Source organism: Etheostoma cragini, chromosome 7 (assembly GCF_013103735.1).
Source record: "Etheostoma cragini isolate CJK2018 chromosome 7, CSU_Ecrag_1.0, whole genome shotgun sequence".
Lineage (NCBI taxonomy): Eukaryota > Metazoa > Chordata > Actinopteri > Perciformes > Percidae > Etheostoma > Etheostoma cragini.
Genome location: NC_048413.1, coordinates 12,960,905 through 12,975,252, shown reverse-complemented (window position 1 = coordinate 12,975,252; position 14,348 = coordinate 12,960,905). Strand labels below are relative to the sequence as shown.

Sequence of the window (14,348 nt, the reverse complement as noted above, 5' to 3'; positions counted from 1 at the left end):
CAAAAATACTCAATACAACTTAAACAGAGGACAGTTTCAAAATGCCACAATGAAAGAAGATATGTCCTCCTCATTATCAACATCTTACTCTCTCTCTCTCCCCCATTCATATTTCTAATCCTTCTGGCAATGTTTCTTCTGCCTTTGTAATTAATGCAGTCAGATTTAATAGGGCCTCTCATGCATTTACAACAATTTGGACATCCTAGCACATGTGCACTCTTTTAATAGGCAGACAAATCCCAAAGTATGTGTAAAAAATAACTGTGGTTTTGCTGAAAAGGAATCACTTTTAGAACAAGCGTTTCCTGAATGAACATTCAGTGTGTGTGTGGGGGTGTGCATGCAGACACATGTGGAGTCAACTGCATTTTTCACAGCTCTCACGACTTCAAAGAGCTGAGATGAGAGTGAAAGCTTCCATATGTGACATTTGAAACAAATTGAATAAGTGCTCCACTCTGCATTGGCCAATAATGGCCTTTACATGGGTGCCATACCGACACAAGGCAACGGCAAGACAGATTATGCATGCCATTTTGTGTCTGCATTCCCAAGGCAAGCAAGATCTGTTATGGTTTGGGTGTTTTGTCTTCTTGTCTTATCGTGGTAGTCTGTTTTCCTGTCTTAATTTCTTAGCCTGGTTTTCTGTCTTGTCTTGCGATTGTGTAATTTTTGGTCTTGTTTTGTACATGTTCTGTTCCATCCTGTTTTTGATTTGTTTCATATCTTAGTCCTTGGTCGCTCTCTTGTTGTAGTTTCTGTCTTGTGGTCTCTTGTGAGTATCTGTATGTTCTGTTTCCTGTTTATTTTGATAGTCTGTTTTTCTTTGCTGTCTTGCCTTTAGTTTTATTTCCGGTGTATTCCCACTCTGGTGATTACCTGATGTCTTCCACCTGTTCCCCAGCCCTTGTGTCACCTGCCACTTGTTGTCTCATTACCCGGTGTATTCAGTCTTTATGTTCCCCTTATTCTTTGTCAGATCGTTTTGTTTGTGTGCTCCTTGCATCTTCCCTGTAGCTCCTTTGTTCCTGTTTTGGAAATCCTTTTCTCTGTGCACTTTTCTGTGATTTTGGCCTTTGTTTTTTTACATTTTGTCCTTGTGGCTTGTACCCTGTTTTTTTGTTAATAAATCCTCGCTACAAACTTGTCCTGCCTGCCTGCCATTGTCTCTACGTTTGGGTCCTCAATTCCCTACGACCGTAACAAGATCCTCTACTTTTGCTCATATTACAGTCGTCCATATCAATAATTAAAGCTTTGTTAGTATGAACCTGATAAAACAGACTGAACCAGACAACATGCTGCAACTAAAAAGCAAACACTGCTCAAACAAGATCACCTACAGCAGTTTAATCTCACTGATGGCAAACTAACTTCACATTAACATTCGCTTTACTTAAAACGTTGCCTGCTCTGTTGATTCCAGATCCACTGTAAGTCGTACCTTCATATCAATGACAGTCTGCAGAGCCCTGGTCTGGGCTGGATCGGCCTGGTGCTGGTTTCGGCGATGGAGCTCCTGTGGAGGGACTCGGTAAAAATAAGCCTGGCGGCTCATCATATTTAGCACTTTCTAACACCCACTGCTTTAGAGCCACTTAAAAAGATACACGGATCTGAACAGTTCCAGTCTCTATCTTTCTTTTTGCCATTATCTATTACTGTACATCCTTAAAACATATATTTTTTGCAAAAATAAAAAAAAACATAGGAATATGATCTTTTCCTATGATGATCCCTGTTTGAAGGTCTCCTGAGGACTTCTTTGTATCTCCCAGATGCTGGACTGTCCTCTGCTTTCTCTTTTAGTCTCTGTTCGTCAATGGGAAAAATACATACTCGGCTATAGGTGAATGTAAATCTCTCACTATCACTCTTTCCGTCTCTATCGTTCTATATCTGATCTCTCACTTCTTTTCTCTGTCTCTCTCGCAACTGTCTCTGGCAGGCTAAAGCTCTTGCTAAGCAACACTTTCTACCAGCACATGCGCTACACTTCTATCAATAATTAATGGTAGATCTGACCTACAACTATGCCCACACACAAGACCACACACACACAGAGCAAGTTAAACGTACTTGTTGAGTATTTGTCATATTAGTTAAGTCTATTCGGGGAGAGAGAACAATAAGTTTCAGCTACCCTGAAATGAATGGAAAGCATTTCAAAAGATTGACCAATTTGTATGTCTGCCCCTGCTCATATAAATGTATAAATGTATAATGTATAAATGTAGGTATATTGGGTGGATAACATAACAGAAACACCTTCAATATAATGAAGTCAAATACAAAATCGCCATTTACAACTTGCTCTAAAATGACCATGGAGCCAAATCAGTTGCAGGTGACAGAAAACAGGCTTCATAAAAAACAAATCTGTACATCTGCACAGTAGGTGAGAAAAGCAAGGGCCGCCTGCCGCTGCTGCTTGATTGTGTTATAGGCAGCTGCTTGAAAGGGGCAAAATGAGCACATGGAATGCCAGTTGGACTGCATAGGATCACAAAAACACATCACACACCCACACACTGACTAATGCTTACTAATGAAGAGACACTGCCTCTCTCAACAGGGTGACAGATACACAAACCAAAGTTACAGATAGATTAAAATACAGAGAACCTACAATATCAAAGTCAAAATTAGGAAAATAACAGACAGTGAGTGGGTAAAGAAAAGACACCAAATCAGACAGAAACCACACTGGGGCAACAATTATATGGCGGGCGCCCAGATAGCTCTGTTGGTAGAGCGGGTGCCCATATATAGAGGTTTACTCAACGCAGCGGGCCCGGGTTCAACTCCAACCTGCATGTCATTCCCTCTCTTGGAGAAGACAAGGGCCTTTATCCTCTTGTCGATGTCAATTGTGGATAAGGAGGGATTACTGCTGTCAGAGCACGCTTCCCACAGACTGGTATGCCCACTGATGCAATACTAATCTCCTACTGACCATATGTGTATTAATGTGTCATAGTGAATGTGTTTATTTATCTGTCCCGTGGAGAGAGAGTGTGTATTAACTTCTTATCAACAACAGTAAGAGTACAATGGGGTAATTTAAGTCATGCAAGAGAGCATGTCATCAAAGACTGTCTTCTCTGCTCCACATGTGTCAATGGACCAAACATATGGAATGAATAGGATCAAACGTAACACTATAGCAATAAGTGCCGGCATCCTGAATGGAAGGATACGGTCAAAAGGTTCAATTCTGGCCTGAAGGCAATGGTGTCATGTATGCCATGCACAGACTAGAACATGCACGAATTTTACATAGACACCCACACATACAGACATACTCAAACACACATTCTTCAATCACATTCACATCCCTTCTCCATCAGTGAGAGAAAACGAAAAAAACATTTGCTTGCCACAAATGTGAAAATGTGTGCGCGTGTCAGCTCAATGGCTTGAAAGAGCAGTTTTAAAAGACATGGGGAAATCAGAGGGAAAGCCTTACTGAGAAATAGAGAGGGGGTAAGGAGAAGGTTTGAGGAGTGTAATTTTGTCCCGATAAACTTTTCCGCTCAAACATTCTGGGAGATCAATAGAGCGTGGTGTGGTGTGGTGCCGGGGGTGTGGTGGGGAGAAGGGAGCACTGGTGTGTGTGTTTGTGAGTGTTTACTGAAGGTATAGTGGTCTTCTTATGTTAGTTGAGAGGGGCTTCATTAGCAGAAGCTGAAAGAAGCTAATCAAAAATGGAGTCCTAAAAAGCCCCACCCAGGACAGGCTTTTCACAGATTAACCAAACCACAACAGATAGCACACCAGCCCAGGGAGTAAGAAAGAGAAAGTTGGGAAATGTTGATGGACAGACATTTACACTCAGGCTGAAAGGTAGATAAGTAAAAAGAGAGCTGATAGGCTGGTGGCATGAGAAAGTGAGCCAAAGGAAAAAAATGGATTAAGAGATTACAAATAAAACGGATTTGCAGACGGGAACTTCCACTTCTCCTCAAGATAGTGGCACTAGAAAGTTTTAAAAAGATACATTTTGAAGTTTCATTAATGTTTGAGAGAAGATGCAGTGGCAGACAGAGAGGGCCTTCCAAAAACAGCAGCAGAACTTCTAAAGCCAAACATACTATAGAAAAAACAGGGTAGCCATAAGTGCTTTGCCCTTGCATTTTTTTGACTAGAGGAATCCTACATATCCAATCAATAGTGAGATGTCTTCATATCCAGTAGGGGGCCTAAGGCCGGCTACACACTGGATGCGTAGCCTGAGCGTGGTGCTTCTGTTGCGTGTCAATTGCGTGCATTTTGTCTTTTCACACCAGAAACGTGACGGATGCTACTACTGTTAGCCTTATCTGTGCACACGTATGTTTCCCATAAACGTAAACATATTGATTTGATTTTAGCAAAGGCAACGTCAGCAGTATTGACGGCGGAATAGCCTATTTGAAAATATTTTTTTTCTTCATATTATATTTACATCTGCATGTATGTCAAAATCTAGAGGTTAGACATCAACAGGTCATCTACTAAATATATTTGTGTCAAAATGACATAGATTCATCTTTTCCTACTCTATTTTGCCTGGAAACGCTTCCAACACGCTTGCGTAGTCATGGTTCTATTTCTTGCATGCACGCGTTTTTGGTGCGTCTTGAGCCGCATGTGAGACATGCATCTCACGCAGGAAGTGTGTGAGCTCCAACCTGTTAACACGGGAGCCGAAATAAAAACAGACATGCCACGCAGCTGACACGCTCGCATGAGGCATCCAGTCTATAGCCGGCCTAACTCCATCCAGAGGCCCTAAGGACCATATGAAATTTGCAGTACGATAGGTATCAAAGTAGATAGCCCATCTCCAAGCAAAACTCTCACAGTGAGAGTGTGCATGTGTGTGTGCATGCTGATGGCAGTAGGACAGAGCTTGGCAGGAACAGTCCAGTGGTGCGGGTGTTATTATTGGGTCTACAGAGACCTGGCATCTGGGGAGAGGCGATTAGGCCCAGATTTATGCCTCTCAGCGTGTGTGTGTGTGTGTGTGTGTGTGTGTGTGTGTGTGTCTGTGTGTGTGTGTGTGTAACATCACACATAACTTAGGCTCACAGTTAGTGCATGTTACTGACACACTAGTTCAATTCTAATAGAACACTGCCACTTTGTGGACATTGCTAGTAATGAAAAAAATGTATCAGTAAATAGTATAGAGAACTCAACCATGCCATATGGCTTTCACATTGTTCTAACAAATGATGGTGATGCTGACCAGTGTAATCATCTCAAGAACCAAGTGAAAAGGCTGACAGAGATGTGCCAATGTCTCTATGGAAGGTCTGTGCAGCTAAGACCATAAACACAGAAATACAGACAGGTGGTTAAAGTAACTTCACATCTGGACATGGTCTGTACGTCCTGAAAGGTACAACAAAGAGAGAAAGGATTACTAAGATTTCCATCATACAACCCTACAAAGACTGGCACATATTCACACCCATCTCCTAAACCGTCCTTGCATAAAAAATAAGAAACTAACACAACTGTAACGTGATCATTTCTCTTCAAACCAGCAAAGAATACCAAGAAAGCCCCATGTCAACCCTAAGCCATGTCTGAAGAATAAATAAAAGCAGAGGTGAACTAAAAATGGAGGCAGTTATTATCCCAGCAAAAGCTAAACAAGTTGGGTCATTTAAAGAAGAGTAATGGGCGCGGTAATGAAAGGCAGTTGGGCTGGTTTCCTTTGGAGCTAATCAAAAGAGTTAAGAGTAGTGCCCCTATTAGGGCCACTACCATCACTAGCTTGCCTTCACTGACCATGACAAGCGCAAGTGTAAGGCTAAATGATGTTTATGTGTCAGAGTGGTCCTCCGACTCTTAAACAAAGGAAAGAGGCCTCCACAGGGAGTGAGCTGCTTCTTACAGTAAATGAGCGCATATAAATCTACACAAATTCCACACTAACCACATCAAACTGTCAGACAACTTGACTAGTTTTCACCACAATGTTATAAACTAAATTTTGAAATCCCCCAAATTTGAATGTTTTGCCTGACAGTGTCTTGTCACTATGATTAAATGTGTAATAGTATCTCAGTTAACAGGAATTATTTTTAGAAATTATTTAGTTCTGAACATAAAACAACTTTTTCAGTTAAGCAGGACAATGCATTTCTTTACATCAACACTACATTTCTTTATTAATTAGAACATGTTTCTCAAATCCTTCTTACAATACAATGATGGAGGACTAGCCTAATATTATTCTAACTATATAACTGTTAAAAATGACATTTATAATATTTTATTTCACTAATGTAATGGACCATGCAGAGTGTTAAACCCTGTCTTCATTTTGATGTATATACAACCAACGCAATAAAAATATAACTTCAACTAGCAATTCAAATAGCTCTACAGCATATGAACATGACTCTAGTACTCATTACAAATCAGTTTATTTCACTCTAAGCCAGGCTTCTGATTGGCTTAAAAAATTTAAAATTTAAAATCTATACTTAAGCAGCAATCAATTCAACTCTTTCTCCCTCCCTCTCTCCCTCTTACACTCAAACACACACACACACACACACACACACACACACACATACACAGCCTCCATCACCCCATCTCAACCTCAGAGGAGAGGAGGCCAGAAGGAGACGAGGGAAAAAGTGAAAGAACAACAATCACCTCTCTTTTCAATCAGGGCGGTCAGTGTGTTTTCCCTCATTAATCATACATTAATATTCAGACAAACACAGCCTGTTTTTCTACCTTAGAAAAACACTCCTTTCTCCCATCTCTCCCTCTCACCTCTTAGACCCACTCACCCCTCCTCCTCCTCCTCCTCCTCCTCCTCCATTGCACCCACAGTATGTTAAGCTGTCAAGCAGTTAAAAATAGCACAGCACACAGAGTGTGTGTGAACAGGTACTCACCTCTTAAACACACACAGCATGGTTAGTTCCCTTACGCACAGACACACCACACACACAAGAACACACATTCAGAGCAGTGGTCGCATTAGCATGGGCTGAAACAACCATGCTCCCCTCTGACAAAATCATCACAGTGACCAAACACCCGGCACGGGTGGAAATCCCATCAGCCACCAGCAGCCCGTCGAGGGAGTGTCCTCGCTAGAAACTCTAAGCCGACAGGCCCCAGATGTGCACGCATGCTCACATACACCCACACAAACGCAATCCTTCTGACTGGGCACAACAGAGAGGCAGACAAACAACATAGACAGAAAAACAAGAACATCATGACACTAACAATATCAGAGGCATGCACGGACATCACAACACACACATTCACATAAACACACACACTGACAGAGAGGTAGATAAATTAAAGGCTAAGAAGATTTAGGAGTTAAAAATAAACAATGCAGGAGTGAGGAGCACAGAGCAGCCTACTGCGAGCCATACTGGCAGAGCACAGACACACCTGTGTTACACCACTGCTAAATGGAACACTCGTACTTCTAAATTCTCAATCAAACAGAAAATAAAATTGAGTTTCTGAGGAAGACAGAAAAAACAGGAACGAGTGAGAATTGAGCATAGCAATATCAAATAAAATGTTCTATTTAAACTGAGAGTTTTTGATAAGCTTCAATAAAAGACACACCCTGTTTAAAATTTAACAAGGTTACTGCATGCCACATGCGTAGAATAAATGCCAAATGTTATGCACAACACACAGACAAGTAGCGTTTGAGCAACCGCAATATGAGCATGTGCGTAACCAGAAAAACATGTACACACACACACACACAAACACATAAACACACACACACACCGAGTCAGATTGTAAAACTGCATGGCTAAACACAGGCTTAGAGCTCTCATTGTGTTAATCTGGCCCATTGATAAGACCTGCTGAGCTGCTTTCTGCTCCCACACTTAACATAATACAGGCACACTCACAGGTACACATGCAAATACATATGAAATGCTTGACAACAAAATGTTATTAATTTTTCATATGGATGAATATGCACATTTTTAAATAGGTCATATATGTATCTCCATACTTATAGTATATGTATATAAGTATGGAGACAATATAGAAAAAATATATTACTTTAACCATTCATATATATTACCATATTTATTAAAAAGCTATCATGCACTAGACTGTATGATGATAAGTCATAGGGGAGGTAATGTTCAACTCTCAAGTATTTCACAACCATTCTAAGTATAATCCTAATACGTGTGTACTATGATTTGTTTTATAACAAAAACTATGATTTTATTGTTAAGTGAAAGATAATAAATATCAACATACTGCCCACTCCTACTATTAAAATAACTTAAAAACTATTTATGAATAGTTCAGATACATACTCGATCACCCCCTGAAGCACTCAAAAATAAAAGGAAGAAAAACATACCTCTCGCACATGCATGTTCTCCAGCTGCAATTCAGCCTCCTGTGCTGCCATGGTTACGATGCCTGTCGGCTGTCCCCGACCCCAGTGTCCCTGACCTTGGCCTTGGCCCTGAAGCATCTCCAGCAGCCTCTGGATGCTCTCGTCCCGGGCGCCCAGAGTCTGTTTCTGAGAATCGATTCGCATTTCCATCTCTTCCATGGTCTTCCTCAGCTGGAACAGCTCCTTGGCCTGCTGCTCATGCTCCGCCTGCATCCGAAAGACATTCTCCTCAGATGGATCAAAAGGAGGAGGTGAGGAGAAGCCATCACAGCCGGGGACCTGGCAGGGGCTGCAGGGCCGGAGTGAACCAGAGCTGGGCGCTACCACTAGACCTTGGCTGGGAGTGTACAGGGGCTGATTTGGGCTGTTCCTTCGCCCAGGCTGAAGGGTGTTAGCAGGGCTGATTCTCTGTGCAGCTACTGCAGTGTTACAGCCATAACCAGGGCTGTGAATGATAACATCAGCTTCTTGTTGCCTCGGATTGTAGGAGTTGGATGGGCTGGCTCTCTGGCTATTCTTTGGTCCAGGACTATGCAGGTTGCTGGAGCTTTGTCTGGGGCTGTGGCCAGGGCTGAGCCCCCCTCTGTGGTCTTGGTCTGTATGGATTTCTCGATAGGAGCCAGAGTTTCCCTGCTGTCGTTGTTGCTGCAAACGGCTGTTCATCTCTCGGTGAGCCCTCAGCTCCTCCTGTAGCTCCTGAACTGTCAACGGAAGCTGCTACAAATAGAGAAATATTAAGTGCCCATTCATTCATTCAGTACAGAAACATACCAAACACACAGACACATATTAAAGATTCCTAAACACATGACACACTCGTAAAAAATATACACTGGGGACAATAACAGACCTTGTTTCTTCTGCTTTCCCGAGGCTGCAGCAGCAAAAAGTGACATAATAAAGACATGCACATGCATGAAGACAATATAAAAAAGAAAGAAAAATATCAAAGCAACATGTAGATTAATACATGCTATTGGGTGATGGTTACATGATTTGGCCACCAGGGGGGGACATGTCTCTTCAAAACACAGGGTGAAGACAGAAGGTACTGAAAGCCAAAATAACTTGGGTTTGTTTGAAAGAGGTGAACGTTAAAAGAGGGAAGACAGGACAAAGGGTGATGTTATTCCAGATGAAAACAAATATGTGATTTATTAAAACAAAGTAGAGAAACACAATCGGAGCAACAGTTACTGGCCTGAATGCCATGAGAATTACGGGGTCCCAACTGTGCCACTCAAAAATCAACTGATAAATTGACAAATTAACAATTATTCAAGAATAATTGAAAAACTAATAATAATCAAGAGTTCAGTCCTTAATGAATAAAACAATCCCTGTTTTGTAGCATGGCGTGATATTCAACAGCCTTGGGAAGATCTTTGCATTGAATTCATTTTGATCGGTTTAAACAATGTCTGCACAATGTGAGTTTGTAAAGATTCCCTGAGGAAGTTTAAAGATGCAATTGCTGATAGATTTGTCAATACATTTATCATTTGAACAATAGATCACGAAGTGACACAAATGGGCCTCGATAAAGTGTTGCTGGGCTCATTTCACTCAACATTCCTGCTTTTGCCGCATGTAGCAGTGCAAAGTGAAAAATACAACAAGCTGATTTACATCCACAGCTCACAACTTTCCTGACTGACAAATGTGCTTGAAACCACGGACGCAGCTTTCTTAATGATTGACTGATCAGGGTAATAAAAGGCTATAAGGAAATTAAACAAAAGGAAACATGTGGCCAGGTTGGATCAGTGGTAGAGCAGGCACACATGTACACTGGCTTTCGAGGTTCATACCTCAACGCAGAGGTCAAGGGTTCAATATGACCTTCCTGCAAGTCTTTCCCCTTTCTCACCTAACTGTCTTGTCAAAAATGGAAGGCGGAAAAGCCCAAAAAAGAACCTAAAAAAAAAAAGAAACAGAAATACACACACAGCATGTTCCTCAACATGGCAAATATTCATTGACACACACACTAAACTGAAGTTAAATTACTAATATTTTCATCTTTGTGAAAATATTACTTCTTTCTATCTATTCTCAAAGATTCTTCCTCCTCTGCTCGAGTCCAGAAAGCACAGAGTACCAAGGACGCAGAGTTGTGATGTAGGAGAAAGGCGAGGGTGAACACAGATAATCAATGCAACAAGCTAGCACTGAATATCAAGTCCGAGTGGGTGGAAAATCCTCCACACACACACACACACACACACACACACACACACACAAACATATACATATGTACAAGTTTACACACAGGCACATGCACACATACACCAAACAAACAGATGGTCAGGGGACAACTTTGGTCATTGCAGCTGAGAGAAAAGGTGACATTCCTCATGCTAATTACAAACTGTTCCTGTCAGACTGAACTCTTCCCAGTGTCTCAAAGGGCCAAACACAGGCAAAACAGAGAAGGAAAATAGGATAAAAGTGATCATATGAAAATAAAGATGGGGGATTGAAGCGAAAATGGAGAGTGAGGTGACAGCAGATATGTTAGAATAACATATTCTGCATGAGGTATAGCTTTTGTGTTTTAAAAAGTAATTGAATGAAACTGGGCTTATTTCTGACTTATTATGGGGCTTTTATAACATAAGAGAGAGTTAAGGTTTGGGTTAAGAAACAGAAGGGCATGGTAGCAACTTAATGGGTGATCATTATCAGTTGGAGCTGAACAATCCCTAGGTGTGTGTGTGTGTGTCTGTAAGAAAAGAGGAGTAAGGTTGACATTAACATAATGTTTTATTATAAATAATGTTTAGTTTATGGACAACCAAACTATCTAACCCGTGGGCAGATGTCACATTGATTTTCAGTATGAACTTCAATCAAAGAAGGTGTTAAACAAGATGCTGAGTTCAGCATCAGGAAAAAGTACAGGGTGTACTTTTGCTTATTTGTTTAAATAAAAACTTTGTTGGCAAAAAAAGGGAAAAAAGTACAGGCTATATATAATGTCAGGAGGCTGTATCATAACTTGAACATTAATTGGTTTCTATCAGCCCTTTTGTTTTTATTTGTCAAATGGTGACTTTTCCGATGTAACTGTTCTCCAAGATCTTTAAATTGATTCTATGATGCCGGTTTAGATCTCTGTTAATAAAACAAGCTCATTCAGCCTCTAGTAGCCTACGATATATATTTTCTACACCTATGCTTTCATTCTTGGAAGTGTACATAAAGGTTATGTGATCATTTATCTAAAGATACTGTACTCTGAGTTGTTTCAGTAGATAAAAGAGAGATAAAAGAAGAAAAGGGTGAAGGTGAAAAAGATGGTACAAGTGAGTGTGTTCGTGTGGGAGAGATCAATGTGTTGACACTCGTTGAATGGGACTATTGCTTGAAGGAGCAGAACAGAGACAAACACATCCACCCATCACAGACAGGACCAAGTGCCTGCAGACACACTGAGAGTGAGGAACATTGACCGCCCTGCTTCATTTTAACGCCACAGACATACGCATCTCCACATTAGTAGTTCAGCGGCAAACACACATTTAATTCTCATTCTAATAACTATTCTGTGTTTATTTTCAAACTTTCGTTTTCATTATGTCAAAATCACAGGGAAAGTGTGTGTGTGTGTTTGTGTGTGTGTGTGTGTGTGTGTGTGTGTGTGTGTGTGTGTGTGTGTGTGTGTGTGTGTGTGTGTGTGTGTGTGTGTGACAATGTGAGATGAAAAAGATATAAATACAAATGCAGAGGTGGCTCCTTGGTTACAAGAGGGAGATGTCAGATGGAAGGGGACAGGTATGATGAAAGTTTTTGCATGCTTGTGTGAAAGAGATGAAGAACAGATTCAACAGAAACTACACCAGCTGGATGGTGGGAAAGAAGCTGAAATACATCTAATCGCTCAATTAAAACAAATCTATTTTTCCACCAGACAAACACAGACACACAAGGAAGTAGGGGCGTCGGAGTTGGGGGGAGAAAGGGGACTGAGTATCCAGGGCCCTTATGTGAGAGGGGGGCCCCACAAAGATACTAGAATGAATAGCTGTGGATGCGGGGAGAGGCCCATAGAGGATGCCTATGTTCATGATCCGGGATTTTGTGCTACGCCTCTGCAAGGACTTAAGATGCCGTTCAGACAAATGGAGAAACAGAAGGCTGGCAACGGGTGAGAGAGAAAATAGAAGGAAGACAGACAAAGAAAGAACCGATATGCAGTAGCTACGCAGTATGCAGAGAGACAGACAGATGGATAATGCCTCAAACTGAGTGGAAGAGACTCCAGGGAGAGGTGGCACAGGACAGGCTGGTCACTATCCCTTCAGGAGAAGCTGTGAGCTTTTTTAGAATCTGACTAACACTGCTGAATGGCTGCCACTAGGGTCCGTTCCCATGGCAACACAGACAGCACTGAGCCCAGCAAGCATCTTTACAAATGAACTGCACAGAAGCCTTTCAATGCAACCTTGAAGACAGGAATAAAAGGTACGCTGTGAGAGGTATGATGTGCAGAAGAGATGGGCGGTTCAAAAGTCTGAATGTGATGCGTGCACAGAGCCACAAAAAAATCAGAGAGTTTTGTTCCAAAATGAGATTTCCACCATTTGAAAAATGTGATCTTCTCTAAAATAATTGCTGATGTTAAAGTGACTTACTGTCATACTGACGTTGTGAAGCGTTTGATGCAGTAAAAACTTGAAAGATGAAAATGCTTGTGTTTTTCACAAAGCCATTTAAGATTTGTTCCTTAAAGTGGAAATATAGCATTTTTGAAACAAACTTCAATTTGTCATTTTTCTCACTTGCAAATCCTCTTGGTTTGTCCTGTACTGGTCCTTCAGAACCGAGGCCCTCACTCCCTCCTCCCGCCGAACCACTTTGTCTCTTTTCACATCTGGGGTCCAGAAGTTGACACTGTTCATGCTGGGGCCCATCCTTCCATCCCTCCCTATATCTAGTTCTCTCCTCAGGTTGTCGTTCTCCCTCTGCAACTCCCTCAGCTGAGACTCTAGATCGAACGAGGAAGCCTCTCCCCGTCCAGCCAAATCCAAAGCCTGTGAATGTCTCCCAGACGGCTGCCTCAGACTGGAAGTCCTTGCAGGATGCAAGGTTTGGTCTCCATAGGGGTCTGACTGTTGATGTAGCCCAGAGGAGGTGATGTTTGGGGTGCTGCCTACGGCAAGTGTTCGGTTAGTGTAGGAGGAGCGACTGGTACTCCTGCCCAGCGTCATGGTGCCTTTTGGGTACCCACCAGAGGGTTCCAAAGAATCTCGCTCACAAGGATACATGGTGCCTGATGTGGCATAGGCAGCACTCAAAGACTGGATGTTCTCCATAGACAGGGTTTTACCCCCTGGCGCTGTTGCTGAACCACGACTTGCTCCTTTGTCTGCTGCTGTGGCAGGTTTGGCCTTTGAACCTGGCCTAGACACAGAGCCTTGACTTCCTGCCAATTTATTCACTGGGGCTGGCCCACCCCCTGACACAGAGCCTGGTTCTAGTCCCGAGCGGGATCCTGGTGCTGAGCTTAAAGCCTGTTTGCCTTTGCCCTGTTTGGGGTATCTGGAAAAGCGTGCATGAGATGTGCTGCCATCAGTGTGCCCACTACTCTTTGGGGCAGCAGACAGCTTGCTCTGAGCCGGCTTGGCTCTAATGTTTAAAGGCATTATTTTTATATGGCAAAAGTGGACTTCTGAGACAAAACTGTTAAGGTTGGGAATATTTCTATGTCCCTTTTTGGAACCAGAATAAAAGACAAGGTTTAGAATAAAGGCCACATCTCAGCCTCTCAGTTTTCCCCTATCCATCCCTGATTGTTCAGGGCTTTAGGCTGAGTCTTATTTAGTTCTATTAGAAGAAGATGGCAGTGACTGTTGGCTAGAGGGCTCCCAGACACAAAGGCCAGAGGTATTGTGGTTTCAGCTACAGTGCAGGACATCATGGATTCTAGACA

At 42.1% G+C, this 14,348-nt stretch overlaps 1 protein-coding gene across 7 annotated transcripts in view; it reads right to left on the bottom strand.

The window, feature by feature from the left end:
* Positions 1-14,348, bottom strand: part of LOC117947513 (ERC protein 2) — a 142,014-nt gene that overhangs the window by 125,331 nt on the left and 2,335 nt on the right. For 4 of the 7 annotated variants that reach the window (XM_034876496.1, XM_034876500.1, XM_034876502.1 and 1 more), the window contains exons 2-5: positions 13,198-14,341; positions 9,264-9,287; positions 8,375-9,130; positions 1,448-1,522 (exon numbers count right to left, since the gene is read on the bottom strand). In XM_034876496.1, the coding sequence (XP_034732387.1) occupies positions 1,448-1,522; positions 8,375-9,130; positions 9,264-9,287; positions 13,198-14,061 (1,719 nt within the window). In that variant the 5' untranslated portion in view covers positions 14,062-14,341. The remainder of the gene's footprint in view (positions 1-1,447; positions 1,523-8,374; positions 9,131-9,263; positions 9,288-13,197; positions 14,342-14,348) is intronic. The other 3 variants (XM_034876499.1, XM_034876501.1, XM_034876503.1) reach the window with 1 other exon arrangement.